This window comes from Typopeltis vanoorti, chromosome 6, assembly GCF_054136105.1.
Source record: "Typopeltis vanoorti isolate ZY-2024b chromosome 6, IOZ_Tvanoo_1.0, whole genome shotgun sequence".
Taxonomy (NCBI): domain Eukaryota; kingdom Metazoa; phylum Arthropoda; class Arachnida; order Uropygi; family Thelyphonidae; genus Typopeltis; species Typopeltis vanoorti.
In genome coordinates this window covers 79,585,999-79,608,270 of record NC_143554.1, presented here as the reverse complement: position 1 = coordinate 79,608,270, position 22,272 = coordinate 79,585,999, and the positions used below count along the sequence as shown (strand labels likewise).

The following is a 22,272-nucleotide window of genomic DNA, read 5'->3' as shown; positions in this document are numbered from 1 at the left end:
AGTTTTATATACACGTATATATATATACATAATATTTATAATACATTACAATTGTGAATAACAAATACTGGCGAGTTATTAATATTTTTAAATTATAATAATTTTTTTTTAAATAAATAATATTTTTGTTCACTGCTAAAATATTTACACATACATATATACCATAGTTCTCTTGAGTATAATAGTAATATATTTTTTTAAAAAAAAAAAAACAATTTATATGTCTCAGTATAAGTTACATACAATAATAATATTTACCGTAATTACTATAAGGATTATACAGTATTTTTGATTTTAGAATATACATATTGCATACATAGCTGCTGTAGTAATTATATATATATATAATATTTCTAACGCATTACAAGTGTGTATAACAGATTCTTGTAAGTTAGTAATTTTCTTCCTAGAAGCTTGGCAGAGCTTATCTGAGGAAGATAGTAGATGAGAGAGAGTGGTGGTTTCATGGTTATGTTCCTATACTGGTCACAAGCCAGGTGTTGATTTTACTGTTTGTTGATACGTGCTTGAAAGACTTCGACTGCTATTACAGTTTAACTTTTTTTTATATTTTTTTATTTTTATTTTTGTGCAAATAGGGTTGTTTTTAGACGTGGTGTGTTTGTTTCTTTGTGTTCTTGTAGTGATAGTTTTTGAGAGGGGGGAGTTGTCATAGGTTTGTATGTTTGTGTGCATGTGTAGTGGGGAGAGAGAAACAGGAATTGCTCTAATTTTCATTCTCGCTATAATATTTATATAGTGCCTGTTTCAGCTCTCTGTATGTTCCTAGGTTTCTGTTGTCGAACGGCAGTTTGTTTATCATGTCAGGTACGTAGAAGTTTAGGGTGGCTTTGCCGTTGTGATTGTTGTACTTATATGTTATGTAGTTTGTTGACTGTGGTCTTGTTATTTCATATGTTGTTCTGGTTACTCTATATGTTGGGCTGTAGTAGTGTTTTAACATGACTGTGTAGTGGCGTAAGTGTTTCACCTTAAATATTTTGTGTTTTGTCCGTGCTTCTTGCATAAGAGTGGGTTGTTCCCAGAATATCAGTTTTATCATTTTATCTTGCAACCATTGTAGCCTGTTAAGTCTGTAGTCTGCACAGAATGCGTATGATGTGATTGCATATCTTAAAATGTTTTCACATAATGCTTTATAGATTAGTATTTTTATGTGGGTTGGGGCAATGTCTTTTAATCTGTATAGTTTGCTTGCTATTATCGTAAGCTTGGTATGTAGGTAGTTTGTATGGCTATTCCAACTTTGATCAGCATCGAAGTGAAGTCCAAGATACCATGTTGTTTTCACCTGTGTGATGGTTGTGATTTTAGGTTCTGCACTTTGTGTATAGCAGGATGAATGTTTGCCGTACTTCACAGGTTACATGTACCTCTTTGCTGTGTGCTGATCCTATACGTGTGATGTGCTTTCTGTTTTTCGTGTATGCTTTAAACCACTGGAGTAGACGACCTCCAATTTCGATATGGGTAAGTTTCGTTAACAAGGTTTTATGTGTTAGTGTGTCAAATGCTTTTGTTAGGTCAATGAAGACCACTAATGTTATTCTGTTTTGATCCAATGCAGCGTTTATTAGATCTGTGAAATCATCCAGGAGTGTTGCTGTTCCTTTATTTTTTTGAAAGCCATATTGTGTTTTGGGTATGATTTGAAATTTTTCAACGTATGTGGAGAGTTTCTGATGTACAATGCGCTCCATGATTTGGTTGATTACAGGCAGCGTGGTGATAGGTCTGTAATTACTTATTATGTTTCTTTTTCCCTGTTTGTTTATGGGTGTGATTAATGCAGTCTTCAGTGTTTCAGCTATGTGTCCCGTTTCGAAGATTTTATTTAACAGTTTTTGAACAACTGGAAGTAGGTCGGTTAAGTGTTTCTTGATGTCTTTTGGTCTGATTCCGTCTATCCCCGGTCCTTTGTTAGGATTAGTTTGTTGAATTGCCAGTGATAGTTCTTCTTTTGTTACTGTGGGGAACCACATCGACTGGGTTGCTTCCGTACCTAGTGGAGAAAGTTCTTTTGTGTGAGGAAAGGTTGTTTCTTGTAGCTTTTGGACAGAGTTCACGAAGTGCTGATTAAAGTTGTTTGCCAACTGTTTGAGGGATTTGGGGTCGCAGGCAAAGCTGTGTTTTATTGTTTCTGAGGTAGTGGTTCTGTGTATATTGTCCAGCATTTCATTAATCAGGTGCCAGGTTTCCTTTATGTCATTCTGCGCTGTTGTAAATTTGTTGCTGTAATAGTTTCTTTTTGCCGTTCGAATCTGGGTTGTTAGGAGATTCCGTTTTCTTTTGTATTCAGCTTTTAAAGCGATATTGTTTGGCGACTTCTTAAGTTGTTTCCATAGGGCATCTTTTCTTTGTATGTCTGTTAGTATGTTGTTTTGTTTGGGGGCGTATGTTTATTTTTGTTAATGCTTTGTTATATATTTTGTTAAATGCAAGTTTAAGATTATTATATACAGCTTCAGCAGAGTCTAGAGATGCTATCTGCATCCAGTCTGTTTTTCTGATTTCATCGTTCACTATTGCTTCGTTTACAATGCTATGATACTGTTTTGTAGTCTCAGTGATTTTTATGGGTTCTGGTTCAGTGTGTAACTGCAATGCTGTGAAATAATGGTCTGCTAGTTTGCATGTTATGACGGCTGCTGTGTGGCTGTTTGGAGGGGCCCTTATATTTATATGATCAATGCAGGTTGAGGTTGTTGTGTTTCGGAGTGTCTCTTCTCGTGTATAGGACTGTATGGATGGGGTTATGTTATATGCCGATAATAGGTCTAGGTATTGTTCTGTGTTGTTGTTATTTATGTTCCTAATGTTTATATTGTTGTTTCCTATTATTATCAAGTATTTTGAGGTACCTACTTTGGTGGCTGAAAGCCATCTGTGTAGTTCTTCTAGGAATTTTGTGGTGCTTAAGTTGGGTGGTCTGAATATTGCGTTTAATATCAGGGAGTTTTCTTGTTTGATGTTTTTAATTTCGATGAATATGTTTTCTGCGTATTCTAATTTATAGTTTATTTCTGTTACTTCTAGCTTATGTTTGGTAAATATTATTATACCACCGCCTCGTTTTGTTTGTCTGCAGTGTTTGTGTTGTTTGAAGTGTGGCATTTGGTAGGAGGTTGCCTCTTCGTTTGTCGTAGATACTTCAGTCAGTATTAAAATGTCTATTTCGTCTATATCTTCCTTCAGATAAGCTTGCAATAATAATAATAATAATAATAATAATAATAATAATAATAATAATAATAATAATAATAATAATAATAATAATAATAATAATAATTTATAAGACATGTCAGAGGTTTTGAAGAAATTCGAAGACACAGAGGTTCGGAACATCAAGTTTTTCGTGCTTAAAGAAAAGTCGTTAACTAAGATTAACCAAATTTTGTGTAAGTCTTTAGGGGACTATCCCCCCAGCATAACCAACAATTACTAGATGGGTGGCCAAGTTTAAAACTGAGCATCCTGAGACAACAAATGCTCACAGGTCAGGAAAACCTTACAAAACGATCACACCAGAAAACCTCGATCCAGTGCATCCCATGATCACCGATCATAGACAAATAAAACATTGTAAAGACTCTAGAGTTATCCAGGAAGTGAGTTAGGGTCATTATCCCCAAAATTCTGGGTATGCAGAAGCTCTCAGCAAAGTGGGTCCCCAAATGTTCGAATATCGACCAAAAGAGAAAACGCGTGATGTCACCTCAAGGGATTTTTGGTCATTTTGAGAAATCACGTACATATATGTTTTGGCTAGTATTGTGACTGCTGATAAAATATGACTTCGTCACTATGACACTGAGAACATACAACAGTCAGTGGAGTGGAACACAAAGGTTCTCCAGTGCCAAAGACGTTCCGAACCCAAAGTCACCAGGGTAGGTTCTTGCCATTGTATTTCGAGATATGGATGGTATAATCCTTAGTAATACATCAAAAAAGGTGAATGTTACAGTATCAGTTTATTTAGCAGCTGTGAAGGAATTGAAGGAGCTACCGAAGGATTTGCTGCAGGAAACTGAGCAGAGGCGTGTTGCTTTTGCAGGACAATGCACCTGCTTAAGAAACCTAACAGACAATACACAACTTGGACTTCCATATCTGCCTCACCCACCGTATTCGCAAGACCTGGCTCCATTTGACTGTTTACTTTTCCCAAATTTTAAGAAACACTTGAAAGGAACAAAAATTACCACAGATGATGAAGTCATATCTGCAGTTGCGGACTAGTTTGTACCACAAGGGAAAGCCTTTTTTCTCAGAGGATTCCAAATGGCACCAGTGGATTAACAATTGTATAACATTTCGTGGTGATTATGTAGAATAATATGTAAGTTACGTGGTTGTACCTCAGTTCCTTTTTGGTGATTATCACAAATTTTCAGCACACCCTCATAAGGTTTAAGTTTGGGAGGCACAGACGGAAGCAGAATATAGGATGGTGGGGAAATATCTTACTTGAGGTAGAGGAGATGAGGGATCTGTGATGTTGGTGGATAAGGACCTGAAATTTCCAAGATATTTTGCTAAAATTGTGAAGACAGCACAATTCATTATGACAATTACGCCTTGAAAATTGATATGTAGGCGTAAAGATGTAATGACACTTGCATAAGGCTCTATTCAGACAGCATGTCGATTACTGTGCCAAGAGTTCATTACTTGGTTTTCAAAAGGAAGAAAATATGTCGGCGATTCAGAGACGATTGACTAAGGTGTTTTCTAGTTTTTGGAATGTTGGACATGAAAACAGATTGCGAGAATGCCATTATAGCGTTTAGTGGATAGAAGGATGAGGGAGGAGGACGTATCGATACATATTAAGGGGTAATTATCGGATGAATGAGTATCAGATTTTTCAGGGAACTGGTGGAGACAGGAGAGAATGACCATTTCACGACCATTGCATAAAATGGTCGTGAACAAATTGGAAAGAACTGGTTTTTTCGCGTGGTGAGGGTAGTTGGAATGCGTTGCCTGGAAGTCTAGTGGGTGTGGAGACAGTGAATGCATTCAAGCCACAGTATGATGAGCTGTGTGTAATGGAGGGCCACCCGATATGAGTCGTTGACTCTATGGAGGTCTAATAATAATAATAATAATAATAATAATAATAATAATAATAATAATAATAATAATACATGCATACGGGCGTAGGACACGTTAGGTTCTAGACCACCGCCATATAGCGAATTTCATCGTGTAGTGAATTATTGCCTTTTTATATCAATTGCAGAATGCATGTAATAGCTAAATAACGTTTTAAGTAGTCATAAATATGCGTAAATGACGTAAATAAAGAATTCATTTACGTCAATTACGCAAATAAATATTTAGAATAATCGGAAACGTAAAAATTATTCTGAATCTCATGGCTTAAAGGAATAATCCGAAATATGTTTAGACATCAATCTACAACATTAAAAATTTTCCGATTTCAGCTATAAGATTGTCACGTTAGTATTAACTAATGTCGCCATTTTCACTGACTGGAGAGCATTATCTTTGTTTTTAAAGAAATACAACAACAGTAGTGTTAGGCAAGAGTAGCCTACGGCCCCTGTACGATGCATCGCTGTCAGCAAATTTAAATAATTTAATTCTTAGTAGGTAATATAATAGATAAGACACTTCTTTTTGCTGGAAGCAATAGCAACCATACTAGGAATTTTATCAAATTTATGACATTATTAACAACTATAAAAGAAAATAAAAGGTAAAAACAATTTACAATTCACAGCCAGAGAAATACCAAACCATAAGGAGAAACTAGCAAAGAACTTTGTAAATAAACAGCCACGGAAACGCAGGTGCGATTGTTTCACGGGAGCCGCTTGTTGCTAAAACATCGTATCAGCTACTTCTGCATTGTAAGATGGGGAGGCTAGAATGTTTTGATAAACACTTAGAACAAAACTCATATTAAAGAAACTAATATAACCTCAAGAAAGAACGTACCTTAAAATCCGTTGACCTCATCTTTCATAAAATTGTAATAATTTGTTCTTTTTCTTTTAGGATATCTATCGAACTTTATAGATATAATAGAGATATAGATCTCTAAAGGGAGTTCGAAATCTATCGAACTCCCTTTAGAGGAGCAGCAGAGAGACATTGCCTACAACAGAACTCGGGCCAGTGCATGGTCCAGTCATGTGTTATTTTAAGCGAACTCAAATGATGCAGGTTTTCCACATCAGATACTCTGGAATGAAACTGTCAACGTCCACCGATGTGGTGATGAGTTAAAGAGAAGAATTTTAGGGTCTAAAGAGATAGTTATCAATCCCGTCCATATTAATAACAACCTAAGCTAGAGCCTACCAGACTCTCACAGCTCCACCATTCAACATTGGAGCTCTCGAGATCTTATACGCGACATGTACACAATGATACAGTCAGAGTTCATTCTTCTATTTAAACTCTAGCCTTTATTCTTTTCAGTGTTACATACGTTACTTTATGTGTTAAAACATCAATTCCTTAGATTGGTTACTGGTATTTATGTTTATCTCACACCTGATGAAGTCTTAGATTTAGACGAAACTAGTAGTGTAATTAATGTTTTTTATTCAAACCTCGGTTCTACTCATTAATTGCCCTAGAACCGAAGCGCACAGCCACTAGGCTAACCGTGCGGACCTTCGACATATACTAGATAAATAAACAGACATTCTAATAGCGATACATGAATATAAAAATGGTACTCTCAACTTATCAGTGAGATGGTTCACTCTAATAATTAATTTATATATTGAAGTGTGGAAAAAATAATTCAAGTTATATTTCCACCCATTAAATTGGAATTAGTGGGCTTCCATAATCATTGATTTCGTTATATATAATTAAAATATATATATCATTTTGTTTTATATAATTAAAATATATATATCATTTTGTTTTATATAATTAAAATATATATATCATTTTGTTTTATATAATTAAAACGATGTTTACTACGCAGCACTATTCCATACGACTATTTCGGCAGTGCGCCACCAAGCGGATTTATAATTTTAGACAATTTTATATTTTATAAAGATCATTTTATATTTTATAACAACTATTGAAAAAAAAAGTAGAATTTAGTGAAATTATGAAAAATGTATATACACTTTACAAAATAGAGAATAAAAGCAAACTTAAATCTACTTGAATTAACGTGAGCTAATGCAAGTAGATTTAAGTAACTTAATGGGTGCATCTTTTTGACAACTCGTCTAGCAGTGTATAGAAGTTCTTTTCGCTATACCCTTTGGTACTAATTTGGTCTAGCTACTCACTGATGAAGCCTCAATAAAGGCTGAAACCGGTCTGGGTAGTGACCGCCCACCATAATGCAATAACAGCATATATTTCCTATATATATATATAGGAAATGTGTTTTTACATTATGGAAAATACCATGAATAGCAATCAGAACTTTACCACCTTTGCTGCGAGTTGCCCGTGATTGTACTACGTACTAGGACTACTTGCATTAGCTCACGCTAGTAGTCGCCGATACTTTTATAGTTTATTATACTATATTCGGCATGAAACTCTCTGATTCCAATCTTTGAGTTTCTTATTCGGTTTTAAAACAATGTGGTGTTTAATATCCCCTTAATTTAAATAATGTATAATATGTTTATTATATGAATGTACATATGTATATATAATGATAATGTATTATATACCTCTTTGCAACTTTATACGTATCGTAAATTGGACGAGCTTTTTGATCTTAGGTTACACTATGATTATCAGAATTTTGTACAAGAATATGAATCTTACAATAAAATAAATATCTATCTGAAAAAATTAATTTTTAAAAAAATGGAAAAACTCTTTTCAGAATTGTGTTCATTTCTACAGCTATTGTTACTCCCTGTAAAATGACTGCGCAACAGTCAAAATGCGCAACAATGTATTGTATCTGTATATATTAATGTTTTTGGGGTAATATTTGTTAATTTGAAATTTTTTACGAGAATTTCAAATTTACTACAAGTTTGAGATGTAAGAAAATTATTGATTTTTATGAATATATTAGAATTTTTAAAATCACTTCTCTGAATTTATGCATTGAATTTTAACAGACCCAATATATTTTGCCTTCAGCAGAATAAAAATACTAATTTTCCAACCTTATGATTTCTTTTCAGGGTGGAATGAAAGCTGTCATATGGGCCGATGCGTACCAGTCTGTGTTAATGTTTCTTTCTGTATTTCTGATGATTGGACGGGGGATTGTTGCTGCAGGAGGTGTTGGAAATGTAATTGATATCGGATACAAAGGAGACAGATTACATTCAGTCACGTAAGAAATAAAATAGGTTATATCATCCATATTTTATTAAAATATTTCATTTACATACTTACTGACAATAGTTGAAGTTTCCAGTTTTATTTTCTTGATTGGTTCAAATATGTAGTTATTTTTTATCAACCAATAATTGAATGACGTTCTCACTTTAGCTATGGTAGTTGGGCGCAGACAATACATTTTCATCTACATTGTGTACATCAGTGGGATTAAGTATTAATTCTATTTGCGTATTCCATATCTTTATAATCGACTAATTGTGGTCCTGGCATATTGTCTTTCAGGATAGTATTTAACTCAAACATTTATATCAGATCTAGAAAATAAACAAGTCATACAGACACCTTGAAAATGGCTGTATATAAGGATTCCTAACTATAAAATATTTAACTGATTGGTTTACTTGTAATTGCAGTGAATTGTTTCTGTGATAGATAGAAATACTCAGATCGGTAAAAGCATAAAACATGTATAACCACTTTAAGAATTTTGGAAAATTCAGAGCTATTGGTTTAGGGTAGAGGAATGTAATATCGTTCGTTTGACGAGCTGATGTCCAAAAAAAAAAAAAAACTAAACGATATCCTTAGCCTTCTCGATTCGAAAGGTAATCATATGCACTCTCTTAAAGAATGGTTGGTAAATAATCGAATAAAAGTAATCATCCTAGTTTAATTTATTTGTTTGCTTTTGTTTTTCCAAGATAGTAAACATTCTATTTCGAATTCATGAATGGCTGAACTCGAAATAAAATGCTAGTGATGCATCGTCTAACTTTATTAGCTTATGGTAATAATAATCGGTGTTCAAAAATCAAACATTAAATTTTACATAGAGGACAAATGGATTTGATCTAAACTTGAATATTTCGTTTTTAACCAAGAACATATGCGTTTACATAGAGATATTCTCATGACTAATTTTCATGTTTTATTTGGTTGTAGATATGACCCTCCATAGTTGGAGGGGATTTCAATGCACAAATCGGAAAAGATGTAGCTGGAAACACAAAAAACATAGGACAATATGCCTACCACGACTAAACTAATACAAACTGCCATCTTCTTGTGGACTTTTGCAACTCCCAGAACTTGTAGAATTAAAGTAGAATTAAACTCTGACCACAGCATAGTAAGTGCTCGAGTAAAGCTACGACTAAGGGCATCCAAATCACAGAAAAAACACCTCAGAAACAATTGGGAAGAATTAGAAGACTCTAACAAAGCGAATCAATTTCAAGAACTCACAAAAAACAACCACCCACCAGCAGTATCGAATGATAACCCAAACAATGAACTTAAAGCAATGACTAGCATCATTAATCAAGCAGCCTCCCAATCATTTCTTCAATCAAACACAAAAAAAAGTTAGATAAAGACTGGGTAACAAAGAAACAAGCTCACTGATTGACAAGCTGAATGAAATAAAAAATGCAAATTAAAAACCCAAGATTCCATTGAATATAAAAATGAACTAAAGCAACTAAACATAGAGGTGTATGAGACTCTCTGAAAAGATAAAGAAGCCTACATCCAAAACTTCTACCAGGAGATAGACAGCTGTCAAATATTGCACAAGATAAGAGAAACTTACAAAATAAGCAAGTGCCTAAGCACGGCTGAAAGAAAACCCAGAGTATTGAGAATCAAGAAAAAAGATGGAACTCCGTTTGAAACAAGACCAAAGAACTTAATGAATGGAAGACACACTTCCAAAGTCTTCTGAACATACCAACCCCCAAACATTGATTTCATCTCGAAAACCATAGTACTGAGAACAATTAGCATCAACTGCGACGATTTCACCATACAGAAGTTCATAGTGGCCCTTCAACAACAAAAAGCAGGAAAATCACCAGGAGCAGATGGTATCACAGGTATTAAAACATTGCTCTATATACATCAAAGAACAACTCCTACGCATATACAACTTTCCACTTTCCTCCTGCAAAGTTCCTGAACAGTGGAATGAGGGTCTGATAATACCAATTCCAAAAAAAAAAAGGGTAATCTGAAAAAAACCTGAAAACTACAGCAGAATCACACTCCTTTATACCCCACTAAAATCTATAATAGAATGATATTAAATAAAATAGAACCACACACATATAACTTCATTACCTGGTACAAATCATGCTGGATTCCTAAAAACACGTGGCACTCTAGAACACATTCACTGCATCAGAAGACTAATAGAGGGTTCAAAGGGCAAGAACTTATCATTACTTTATTGACTTTGAACTTTGACTTTACTAAAGCATTTGATTCTGTTGACAAGGAACGACTATGGGAAACGCTCAAACGTTTTGGCATTCCACCTAAAATTATCAGGGCAATCAAGTCACCCTACCAAGGATATCAAGCCAGAGTACTAGTTAAAGGAGACAAAGCAGACAGTTTTTCCATCCACAGGAGTACTACAGGGAGATAATCTGGCCCCATATATATTCATTATAGTGATTGCCAATATTTTTAAATTAATTAAAGTTAAATCTGGAATCCTCATCAAAGAACCATATACACAGATGCACCTTGAAGACTTGAGCTTTGAAAATGATATAGTCCTTATTGAATCCAACATTACAGATGCCCAAAACCACTTCAACAGCCTTAGGAAAACCGCAGAAATATTTGGGCTAAAACTAAACTCCCAAAAAACAAAGATATTAAAAAAATCAGATGGATGGACACATTTATAAACATCAAAATGATCACCTCGATGAAGTAGAGTACTTTCTATACCTAGGATCACACTTTTCAGATTCCTTAACAGACATAAGACAACAAAACAGAAATCACTCCAGTTCCACAGAAGTCTTAATAAAGTATGGAAGTCGAGCCTCATCTAAAAGGAGACGAACATTCGTCTTTGCAAGTGCACCAGCCAGTCTATCTATACGGCTTCCAGACCTGGAACATGTAAATGAAAGCAGCAACCAATATTATAAATAGTTGTGGAACTACTTGTCTAAGATATATCCTGGATTACTCCTGGCAAGACCACATTCCCAACTCTACTATATTAGAGGAAACCCAGCAAGATCCTCTAGTTAGCACTGTTCAAAGAAACCAAATAAAATGTCTTGGCCACCAACTCAGTCACGCCCCCCCCCCCTGCACCTTTTGATGCTCTGGTCCTCTACGCCCCTACAGAGGAAAACGAAACAGAGGTAGATACCGAATTCAATATTGGAAATACGTCAGCAATATTCTCACCGTTTCACCCCAACTCTCCGCATCAGAGATTCGTCAGTTAGCATATGGAAGAGAAGCCTGGTCTTCCTTCACATCATAAGAACCTCGAAGTCCTGTTTTTGTGTAAATAGCCTACTTATTTATTCTGATTGGTTTCGCTATTTATAACTGTAAATTTATAAATAAACGATGATGATGATGATGTTGAGATATGAACAGTTATTATTCAGTTTGTCACTGACAAACCTCCAGTAAGAATTCTGCTCACTGGAGGTTTGTGAGTGAACAAACCTCCAGTGAGCAGGATTCTCTGTTATAAGAATAAATAGTAAAAATTAAGCTGACACTAACTGCTGATATATTAAAGATGTGTAATATGATTTGCTCCTCGAAATAATAAGAGCATTGTTTTAAAATTGCAGTCTTTGAAAAGGGTAATGTAAAATAGGTAACTCATTAATAATAATAATAAAAAGCATGCAATAAAATTAATGAAAAAAATACTGTAACGTCGAACGTATGTAACCAAGAGTTTGGACACACAAATCAGCAGGTTCAGGGATTGAGCAGAAAGCTACACTTATTGTTAAGTTAAAACATATAGAAACAATATTGTGTTAGGGTTAGGCACTACGAGATGGCAGCAATTGTTGTGCTGGCTCTTTACTACGGGCTCCTTAAATTAATAATAGTCTCAACTGCCCGCTCAGTCTCTAAAATGGTCTCGTGTACTCCCTTTACGGGAATAAAAAGTCGTTAGATGATTTTTTTAACATATAGAAACAGATTTAAGTTTAACCGTGGTATAGTGCGATGTCCGTGTCAATTTAACCAATTACACTCAAGATGTTCTAGAAATAAGTAATGCTATCTCTCTCTCTCTCTCTTCGGAAAATATGCACGCTTGCAGTTTTAGATAAAACAGTTCCCTTTAATAAAACAGTATTTGATAAGGAATCATCTTACTTTCGTTACAGATTTGAATTTGATATGACTAAACGATACAACTTTTGGAATTTGGTTATCTGCACCACGATGTTTTCACTTTCAGCAAAAGGAATAAACCAGTTATTTGTGCAAAGATTACTTGCTGCAAAGTCATACTCCGATGCTAAATGGTAAGTATACTTAATATCATTCTTTAATTTGTTATTTGTTAATTCGTTTTCATTCTTTTTATAAGATGCTCTTTGGAGGGATCTGGTTAAACATCCGGTTTTGAAAGCTAGCAACTTGAAAACAGCTTTGTCAGACAAAGATCCATTGTTCATTCTGATACAAATGGGTTGAAAGTTTTTCCCCTGGAATCACGGACATTTGGAATTTCAAGAAGAAAAGCAGATTTTTGAAAATAGCAGCTTTATTTAATGCCTTAATTTCGTTCAAAAAAAGGGATATGTATCTTATGGAATCCAGTTTTTTATTTTCTCGTCTACTGGCTCATAACGAATCATCCCAATATTTATAGTAGAGGCATTGCTATTGCAGGTTCATGTATATTAGGGTGACATGTGACGGGCAAATTTTCCTTGTTTATATAATCGAACTGGACACGGTTAACCATTACTTGGTGATTCTCACACATAATGCGTAATTCATAAACATTACCAAGTGGCTCCTATTAGTCAAAAATATTTTGATTGTCTTTAAACAAAGTGACTCTGGAAATGGAAACACGAAATGTGACTTAACGGATCCCTCCCCCACCTATCAATTCATCTTAGACTAATGTGCAAGAAGAATTTTATATCTTCTTGACTTATGGTTTCAATATTCAGTGAAGTGCTCAGACTGGATTTATGCAACATATTTGTAATATGTTGCATGTATCCAATCACGAACACAGTGCCACCTGGTAGTCTTATAATCCCTAACAACACGAGGAGAAGAAGAAGAAGAAAGACGGGGAATATTTCTACGTGGGAGAAGAAATCAACATTATATTATAGTAGAATGTCTACTAAATATAAATGGCACACTTCGTACATGACTGGTAAAGAAAATGCCAAGAGTACTTTGAGAGTAGCCGAAATCAGGTGGTTCTGTGTATAGGCATGTAAACAATTTTGTGAGATAATAGTTACAATATCAATGTTTTGGCATCTACCATTTGAATTAGTGCAGTTAGGAAAGTCAGTTGGAGTTGTGAATTTTAAATCTATATGGTAGCTGATCTCATTGTTATCAGTGAAGAAGGAGAAAATTAGCAATTTATAGAAAGGAAAATCAAAAGATTCAGAATAGTTGGTTTCAAGATTGATGATTGACCTATGAGCAACTGTCATCTTTGATACAAACAGCGTCGGAATCTGAAACTGTGAAAACTAGGAGGAGGAGGAGTTCTTATCACATTGAAATCTGCATTTCTGTTAGCGAAACAGAAGTGAGCAATGACTCTGGAAAGGATTTTGAAGTTGGCCTTTCTTCAGATGAGTGCGTTGATTATGTAGATTAGGGCTGTCCAATCTTAGGTAATCCGAGGCCACATTAAAAAAAAAAAAAGATATATCCGACGGCCGCATCACATTGCGTATTTAATAATTTGGTCAGCAGCAGCGATACAACCTCGATAGCTGTAGAAACGAACAACACTAATTGTGCGCTCACGTTCCCGTGAGCACCGGACCATGTGCGTTGGAACCAGTGTCGTAGTTGGGGGGGGGGGGGTTCCCTGGCGGCACTTTGAAACATACCCTATACGTCGTTTTGACCTTTTGTAGTATTTTTGTTTTGTATTGAGAGGGGAGGGAAATTCAGGGATCGCCCAGGGCTGCTAAAGCCCTAGCAACTCCACTGGTTGGAACAAAACAGTGTAAGCACGCTTCTTTGACGCATCTAATATTTGAAACACACGTGGGTATCTAGTGATGTAAAAACACCAGATAAAATTCGCAACATCGAGATTATCGATTAGCGATAGAATTAAAATATCTAATACACATTCGATTCAAATTGTTATTTTATTTTTTCGCTGGTGAAAATCAAAACTCACAGGCGGGCTGCGCTGGCAGTGTTTTGGACAGCCCTGATGTAGATGATAAAATATTATGGTAATTCAAAGAAAGTAATAAATATTTGTTTAGTTAGTTACAAATATATCCTATTCTTTCTCTAAATGATACGTTTTTGTTAATGTAAAATTGTTACATTGTTAATTGCCAGGTTCCCCCTCTTCGAATTTGCCAGATGAATGCATTCGTATTTGAATAGGAATTAAAAGTTTCTTATAAAAAGGTAGTCAGTTGTCGTAATCACATCTCGTTTTAATGATCCTAACTGGCAGTATTGTAAACTGAACACTAGATTCCTAGTTCAGACTTGAAATAAAATCTTTTAAATACGTTAATAACATTTTGAAATATGTTAATAACAATTTTAAAAAATAAAAAAACGAAACTGTTTAACGTCTACTTTTTAGGATTCTTCCGATTGGATGGCTTTTATCCCTTGCGTTTGTTATATGTTTGGCTATTATGGGGCTTGTGATGTACGCTAATTTTTATACCTGCGATCCACTGCAAGATCCACAAGCTGGGTTGACATCACCAGACCAAGTAAGCCTTTCTTAAAAAAATATTTAAAAAATACATAATTATCAGAAAGTGACTAAGTAGTTACGTAGAGGAATCTTTCTCTACTTGGTGAAATAGTGTAGCTCTATCTAGATATGATAACGTAAATAAGAGAAGATTTTAAGTCAGCTAATGAAACGTGATGAGAAATTTAGCAAATTCGTCATACAAATCCCATATGGGAACTAAATTTACTGACAGCTATTTAACAAAACTTTAGTATCCTTCGTTATTTAAGGCGATCCATAACTTCTTTTCGTCTTTTTAACACCCTTTTACGAGAAAAACAGTTTTCTTATTTAATTTCTTAAACTCTTGATATATTTAACATAACGTTGTCTTTCAAAGTTCATTACAGTGCACCATATGAACCTTTCATTGAAAGGAAATGAAAATGAAATAAGAAAATCATACTTTACCTAAATATATTAGTTATATATACGAGAATTCAGAAAAACAGCTTTCGAAATTTGAATGCACATACGAGGTGGAACTGAAAAGTTCTCATAAACACCTACAACAAAAATGATATTAACGAAACTGATAGGGAAGCCATGCAGCAACCACGTCAGTTGTAATACCATGTTCTAATATCATTCACACCAGATGCAATCACTACTTCTGGAAGCAAACTGTTCTATTCACTCACTGTTCGGTGAAAGAAAAATATAGCTCTCATCCCCTTCCTAAAACGCACAGAAACTTACTCTCATGGACACCCTCTTCTTTCATTTCCCCACCTTTCATATAACAAACAAACGAAAATCCAACGTTTATAGTCCTTCATGATACTACTGATATCTGTATTTCACATATTTTTTATGCCTTGGTGTGATGCTGTGAAAGCCTTGTTATCATTTCGTATGTAATATATGAGATGAAATAATTACTGTTGGTTGGACAGCATAATCAAAATAATTTGTAATTATGCTTGATTCGTCACAGGATGCTAATATCAGTGTCTTAAGCTATATTTATTATAGGTTCATTAAGATTGTTATTTATTTTAATCAGGTAGGTTTCTATTCTATTCTATTCATAGTTTCTATAAGAATAGAATAGGATTTTTATCTTATGGCCTGTAAATGGAGTTCAGTATTAAATGTGTCCGCTGATAGAGTTCTCTAGCTTTAAGCAAAATTTTTCGCATATTTATCTGAAATTTCGTTTTTAGTTGACTTTCTGCGTATTTTTGTTCCATTTAAACAATAATTCATCCGCTGTCTTTTTTCGCTACAGTAAATATATATATTTGAAAGGAACATGTTTAAAAGATTTATACTAATGATTTAATAAGAACTGATTCTAAAAGCAATATAATCATATATCTAATATTATTTGCACATTTTTTGCAGCTGTATGCATATTTTGCTGTAGTGTTGTTCTCCGCTTATCCTGGTCTGTCAGGGTTATGTGTCTGTGGCAACATATGCGCAGCATTAAGCACCCTTTCTTCTGCAATCAACTCGTTGACCACTGTATTAATGAAAGACATCATAAAGCCATACTCTTGTTTCCAATGGCTTAACAAGTATAATTCCTTCATGGTAAGGCTCTCAGGTAAATATTTTCGGAATAATTGATTAACGTTGTTACCTTAATCGGGAAAGAATTTGGTTCTGTGACACATAATTTTTAAATCCTGAAAAATTGGTGATTATTGTGAATTTATTGAGTGTGCGTTTCTTAGATTTATTAATTTATTTTAGTTTATATGCAGTATGTTATTGTACTTTTTAATGCAGTTATTGTAATACAGCATTTAATAGCATAATTGTTGAAATATTATTAGTTTTTATTACTCTTAAGAATGGCGCAGGAAACTAGTCACAACACGGCAGTGTCTAAAGCTCAAGTTAAAGTTGTTACTACTGAACAGAACGTTTGTCTTAATGAACAAAAACTTTCTGCGGTGATGATAATTTATCTGAGGATAATCTGACATTGGAAATATATCGATTAAAATAAATTATTACAAATTCGTCCAGAGAATTAGAAAAAGTGGAAAACTGTTTAAGGAAACTTAGACAAGATAAGAAAAAGGATCAGAACAAGAAGATGAGGTAAAGCACTGAACTTGGTAATCATAATATTAATAACAGGATTGGTCAGTTAAAGTCTAAGGAAAAGAGATGAAATGCTATGGTGATTCAACCATAACATTTACGTTTGCGAAGAGACTCATTACTTCTAGTTTCCCTGAGGGGGGGATTAAAAGATAGGACAAACGTAATCGAAAAACAGAAAAGAAAAGTAAAAGAGATAGTAGTTCTTGTAGGAAGTAATAATTTTAATGGCAACAAATGGTATGAAAGAGGATATGAAAGGACTGTTGGAAAAAGCGATGAAAAAATGTCAGAGAGTAAAAATTGTAGGTTTGCTACCGAGATACGGCAGTACCGAGTTTCTTCCTTCCTTCCTTACCGTGTGATAGCACAGTAGCCGTGAGTCCCCTTTTTATGGGGGGGGGGGATACGGCACCATCTATTCCCCCCAAATTTTATCCGGACTCCGGAACCGGCTGACGAATCAAGCCTATGGCTGGGTCAGTATTCCTGGCTGTATTCCGTGTGTGTTCACGAGACCGGTTTGCCTGCTTGCGGGATGAAAAACCCCAGAAAAACCCTACTTCCCTCGCCCAAGACCGGCTAACTTGGCTATGGCTGAGGAAGATCCTCAAGCTCCTGGCGTCGTCGACGGGAACCGAACCTTGGACACTCCTTCCCCAGACATATGGTTGCGAAGCCCAAAGCCACTAGGCTAACCGCGCGGACAGTACCGGGTTAAGAAAGAGGGTGCTGATAGCAAATGATTTCAGCGCAGGCTGAGTAGAATTTAATTGGCATCAGCAGCCTAGAAAACTTACTTATTGATATGAGACCTAAGGCAGAGAGTCAGGCGAAACTAGATCATCAAGGGAGGAATGGGAAAAATGTGTGTGAAAGTTCAGCTATAAGTATTCAAACGTGATATAGATATGAATGGCTTCGAACATGGTTATAAATCTGACGAAGGGGTGGAAAAATATGCTTTCAGTTCGGACCTTTTGAGTATATCTGGAGAGGGAAAAGAGAAAGTTCTGCAACAAAATCAAATACAAAGGGATTGAATTCGTTGCTTTATTGAATATGATGTGGCCTAAGTTTTTTGGCATTAGTGAAACCTGGCTATCAGAATCAGTTCTGGTAACTGGGATCGAGTGTAAAGGGTATACACGTTTTAGAAATGATAGGAGAGGAGGAGGAGTACTGTTAATGATATCAGACGACTTACATCTAGTTAGAGTAGAAACGCAAGAAAACAATAGTGGTGAAAATGTCCCATGTAGTGGTGAGTTTGAATCTGTCTTGTGTAAAGTAGAGGCTAACGAAATGAAATATATGGTAGCGTGTTGCTACACGCCTAATGACTTAGCTGCAGGGTACGTAGAGATGCATCGCCAATTTTGCCTTATGGGTATTAAAACCACCTTACGGCCATTATGGATCAAATACGCATCCTCATACGCTTCGTATCCATCATATATTTCAATGTAATATCAATGGTATTACAATTTTAATGTGCACTTCGCATCCATGTTTCGTGGACGTACATATACGTCCTGGCCGGTAGCGTGGTTAAACGAGTAACCATTATGAGTGATTTTAATTTCCAAACATTGATTGCGTAGACGGGAAATCTCCTGATAAGAATGAAAAGGAATTTATTGAATTGTTTTTTAAGCAGCATGTGAAAGAAGGAACTCGAGGACAAGTCTATTTGTGAGAGTGATCATGGTATCGATTTGTATTCACCAATTCCATTAATGTTCCCTTTAGAACAAGTTATATGCTGAACTACAAAGCTGGAAATTATGATCAACTTAAGAACATACTATGATTGGTCCTGTGGTGTCAGTTACTGAATGGGAAAAATGTCAGCAATGCATGGGTATTCGTTGAAAAAGTGCGTAAATGAGGCGGTCTCTGAATGTATCCCTAGTGTCCGAAGAATAATTAAGTTGGGAGTGAAATGGGCGTGTAACCTTATTAAGCAAGAGATCCACAAGATGAAGATGATATGAAAAGAATATCCTGAGAATAAGAGTGAGAGGGGGTAATGAAATATATAAAGCTCAGGCCAGAAAAGAAACGAGTATTGTTAAATTGGAGTATGAAAAGATATTGACTCTGAAAGCTAAAGGCAATCCAAAAGAATTTAATTTTTACGCTGAAAGGAAAAGAAAGAATGAATGTGGAAAAATAACTTAAATGAATGCCGATGGTACTCTAGTGTGAGAAATTAATGAATGCTCACTTTGCTAAGTTATATCAACCAAGTGTATGTAGCATGGTGCACACGGCTACTGTTACACTGGATAAAGAATTAGGGGTGCATTAAAATGAGGTTGAGGAGTTGTTGCATAGCCCGGATAACAATTTGTGAATAGGGACAAATGGAATATCAAGACGTTTGCTAAAGGAATGTTCAGCCGAATTAGCTAGAACTTTCACTTGTTTATATAACTTGAGTCTCAGCTCAAAAATAATACCACATGAATGGCAGGCATATGTGATAGTTCCATTATACAATGCTGGTGTAAAATCTGATGTGTGTGTCTAGCTACCGACCTATCAGTATTCAGGTGTGGTAGTGAAGATGTTAGAAAGTTTTTAAGACTTCGCATACAGAAATAAGTAAACAACCAAGATATACTCTTCAAGGAGAAGCATGTTTACTAAAGGAAAGTCGTGTTTTAGCAATTTGCTCGTATTTGATGGCAATGTTACTACCTAATTGGATAAAGGGAATGGATGCACTATGATAATGCTGGATTTTGCTAAGGCATTTAATAGGATACCACAGAAAAGGCTGTGGCATTATATTACAGTCCCAAAGAATATGGGATTGGAATATAAACTCTTGACTTGAATCAGTGGATGGTTGCCAAACACATATCAAAAAAGTGTTAAACGGTGGATGCGAATCTGCGAGATTTAAGGTGACCAGGGTGTACCTCAGGGTTGAGTCCTTGGGCCATTGTTGATCAGTCTATACACTAATGACATTAGGAAGGGTTTAACAGGAGATTTGCAATGTTTCCGATCATGCGATGACAGACAGGGCAAACAGGGATGCCGCTGATAGCCAGCACTTTCAAAATGATTTGATTTGGGAAAACAAAAATGTATATCAGTTCAATGTTAATAGGTGTAAAGTTATGCACTTTTTGGGTAATGAGGTTTCCAGTGGCATATAATATTAGCGGAATTATGTCACATGCAACTGATAAAACAAAGAATGCATTACTTTGGATGTTCGTTTTTTTGTACAAAATGTTGTTAAGATGTCATTCAAATTCCATAATTCTCTATCAGTTGTCCCACAGAACATTTTAGATCATAAAATATTTACTAAAATCATGCAGTTCTGTGTGTAAACCTTCTGCATCAGGACTGCCCTACTCTCCAGTAACTATCACACATTTTTCAGAGCAGGTGAGGGTTGAGGACATGTCAAACATCGCCCATGTTGCACACATTTATTTTCATCGAATGTATTAAGAAAAGCATCATGCTAAATGCCATACTTGGTTCTCGATGAATGCTAACACTAATATATCGTTTGCAAATAATATTTCTACTTTGAAGCATTTATCATGAACAAAACATTAAGCAAGTTCAAGAAGTTGTCTTAGAATGGAAATAGTTTAATGTCTGAGTGCTTTCTAAACATCAGAAGTGCTACACAGATAATTCACATATTTCCCAAGCATAATCAAGCATAATGGTTCTCCAATAAGAACATACAATAATCTAAAATGGTCACCTCACTTATTAAATAAGGGCTCAATTGTACTTAACCTGTGGTCAGATGAGGGTGATGCTTTTAAACCAAAAAGGCTCGAAATAGTCCACAATGTTCTTATATCGAAAGCTTGGAAAACATGTGTGTTTTATCAAATCTGTTTTATTATTCCTTTCATCATGTTAAAATGCTTTTGTGTAACATATTTACTCAGAATTTCATTAAATTTTACAACAAAGTTAATTTTCATATTTTTCAGCTGCCTTCTTCGGATTTTTGTTTATCGCTTTATCATTTTCTGTTGGATCCTTTGATGGTGTCATTCAAGCAACTGTAATTTTCTTTGCAATATCAAGTGGACCAATGTTAGGAGTGTTTCTTCTAGGAATGTTCACTATAAGAGCAAATCAAAGGGTGATTATATTGTTATATCATTTCGTAAGAAAATTTGGTGGTACATAATATGATTATATCAGATGATATTTTTATAACATGAACAACTATGTTTGTAAAAGGATTCGATTTCATGAAATATCATAGGATGAAGTCATTATGATATATGATAACGAAATCTCCCAAATACATTTAATTCTTAATAAGCTACCCATTAAAATAAATAAATAAAATAAATAATAAACGTAATCTTGCTTAGTACAGTGGAAATCTGATTTGTATTCAGAGCGTTAAGCAGTCAAAGGTAATACCCTTTCACGTTCAATTCCAGTCGCTAACTAGAGGAACCCTCTTTTCGAACAGTTCCCGTTCTCATCCGCGGGTAAGCGGTTTTTTTCTCCCAAAAACTAGGGGTTCCTATCCCACAATCTCTAGAAAATCGACTGTGTGACTGGCGCTGTCCTTGACAATAATATATTATAAATGCTATTGTACAAGTCCATTTTTTCTAAGGATTATCAGCATGTTGTATACAACATATTTCTATATGATTCTACACTGAAACAATGAGGTGTATGGGGAGAAAAGGTTCTAAAGCTGTTGTATAAACTGAACAAGAACAAGAATTTGTGGGCACAGCGACGTTGTCCAGTCCTAAATCTGTTTAGCTGACTCCAGAGGTATCGAGGTAGCGATTGAATCCTGCCGTATTAAAGTTGAGATCTCTGATCAGGTATTTATTTGTAGTTTGTAGTTCATTATAGAATTTTCACCAGTCCCGGAGACCAGATGATGGTCCCCAGGACTGGTGGAGAAAATTCCACAATCCATATGGAAGATCTACAGGCAAAGCGGTATGCTAGAGGGGAGGTGAACAGATATCTTGATGAATAGGATGACACATTATTTCTGATTTTCTTTATTTCTTTAATGTTAGCTTCTTCTCTTCTAAATCATGGAGGAGTGATATGGGAAAGAACAAGTA

General features: G+C 35.1%; 1 protein-coding gene across 1 annotated transcript in view; it reads left to right on the top strand.

Moving 5' to 3' along the window:
- The window catches only part of LOC150105607 (sodium-coupled monocarboxylate transporter 1-like), a 42,068-nt gene that overhangs the window by 5,482 nt on the left and 14,314 nt on the right, over positions 1 to 22,272 (top strand). Inside the window, exons 4-8 of the mRNA XM_090394939.1 lie at positions 8,181 to 8,335; positions 12,513 to 12,653; positions 14,954 to 15,089; positions 16,463 to 16,667; positions 21,154 to 21,308. Coding sequence (XP_090251065.1) covers positions 8,181 to 8,335; positions 12,513 to 12,653; positions 14,954 to 15,089; positions 16,463 to 16,667; positions 21,154 to 21,308 — 792 coding nt within the window. The remainder of the gene's footprint in view (positions 1 to 8,180; positions 8,336 to 12,512; positions 12,654 to 14,953; positions 15,090 to 16,462; positions 16,668 to 21,153; positions 21,309 to 22,272) is intronic.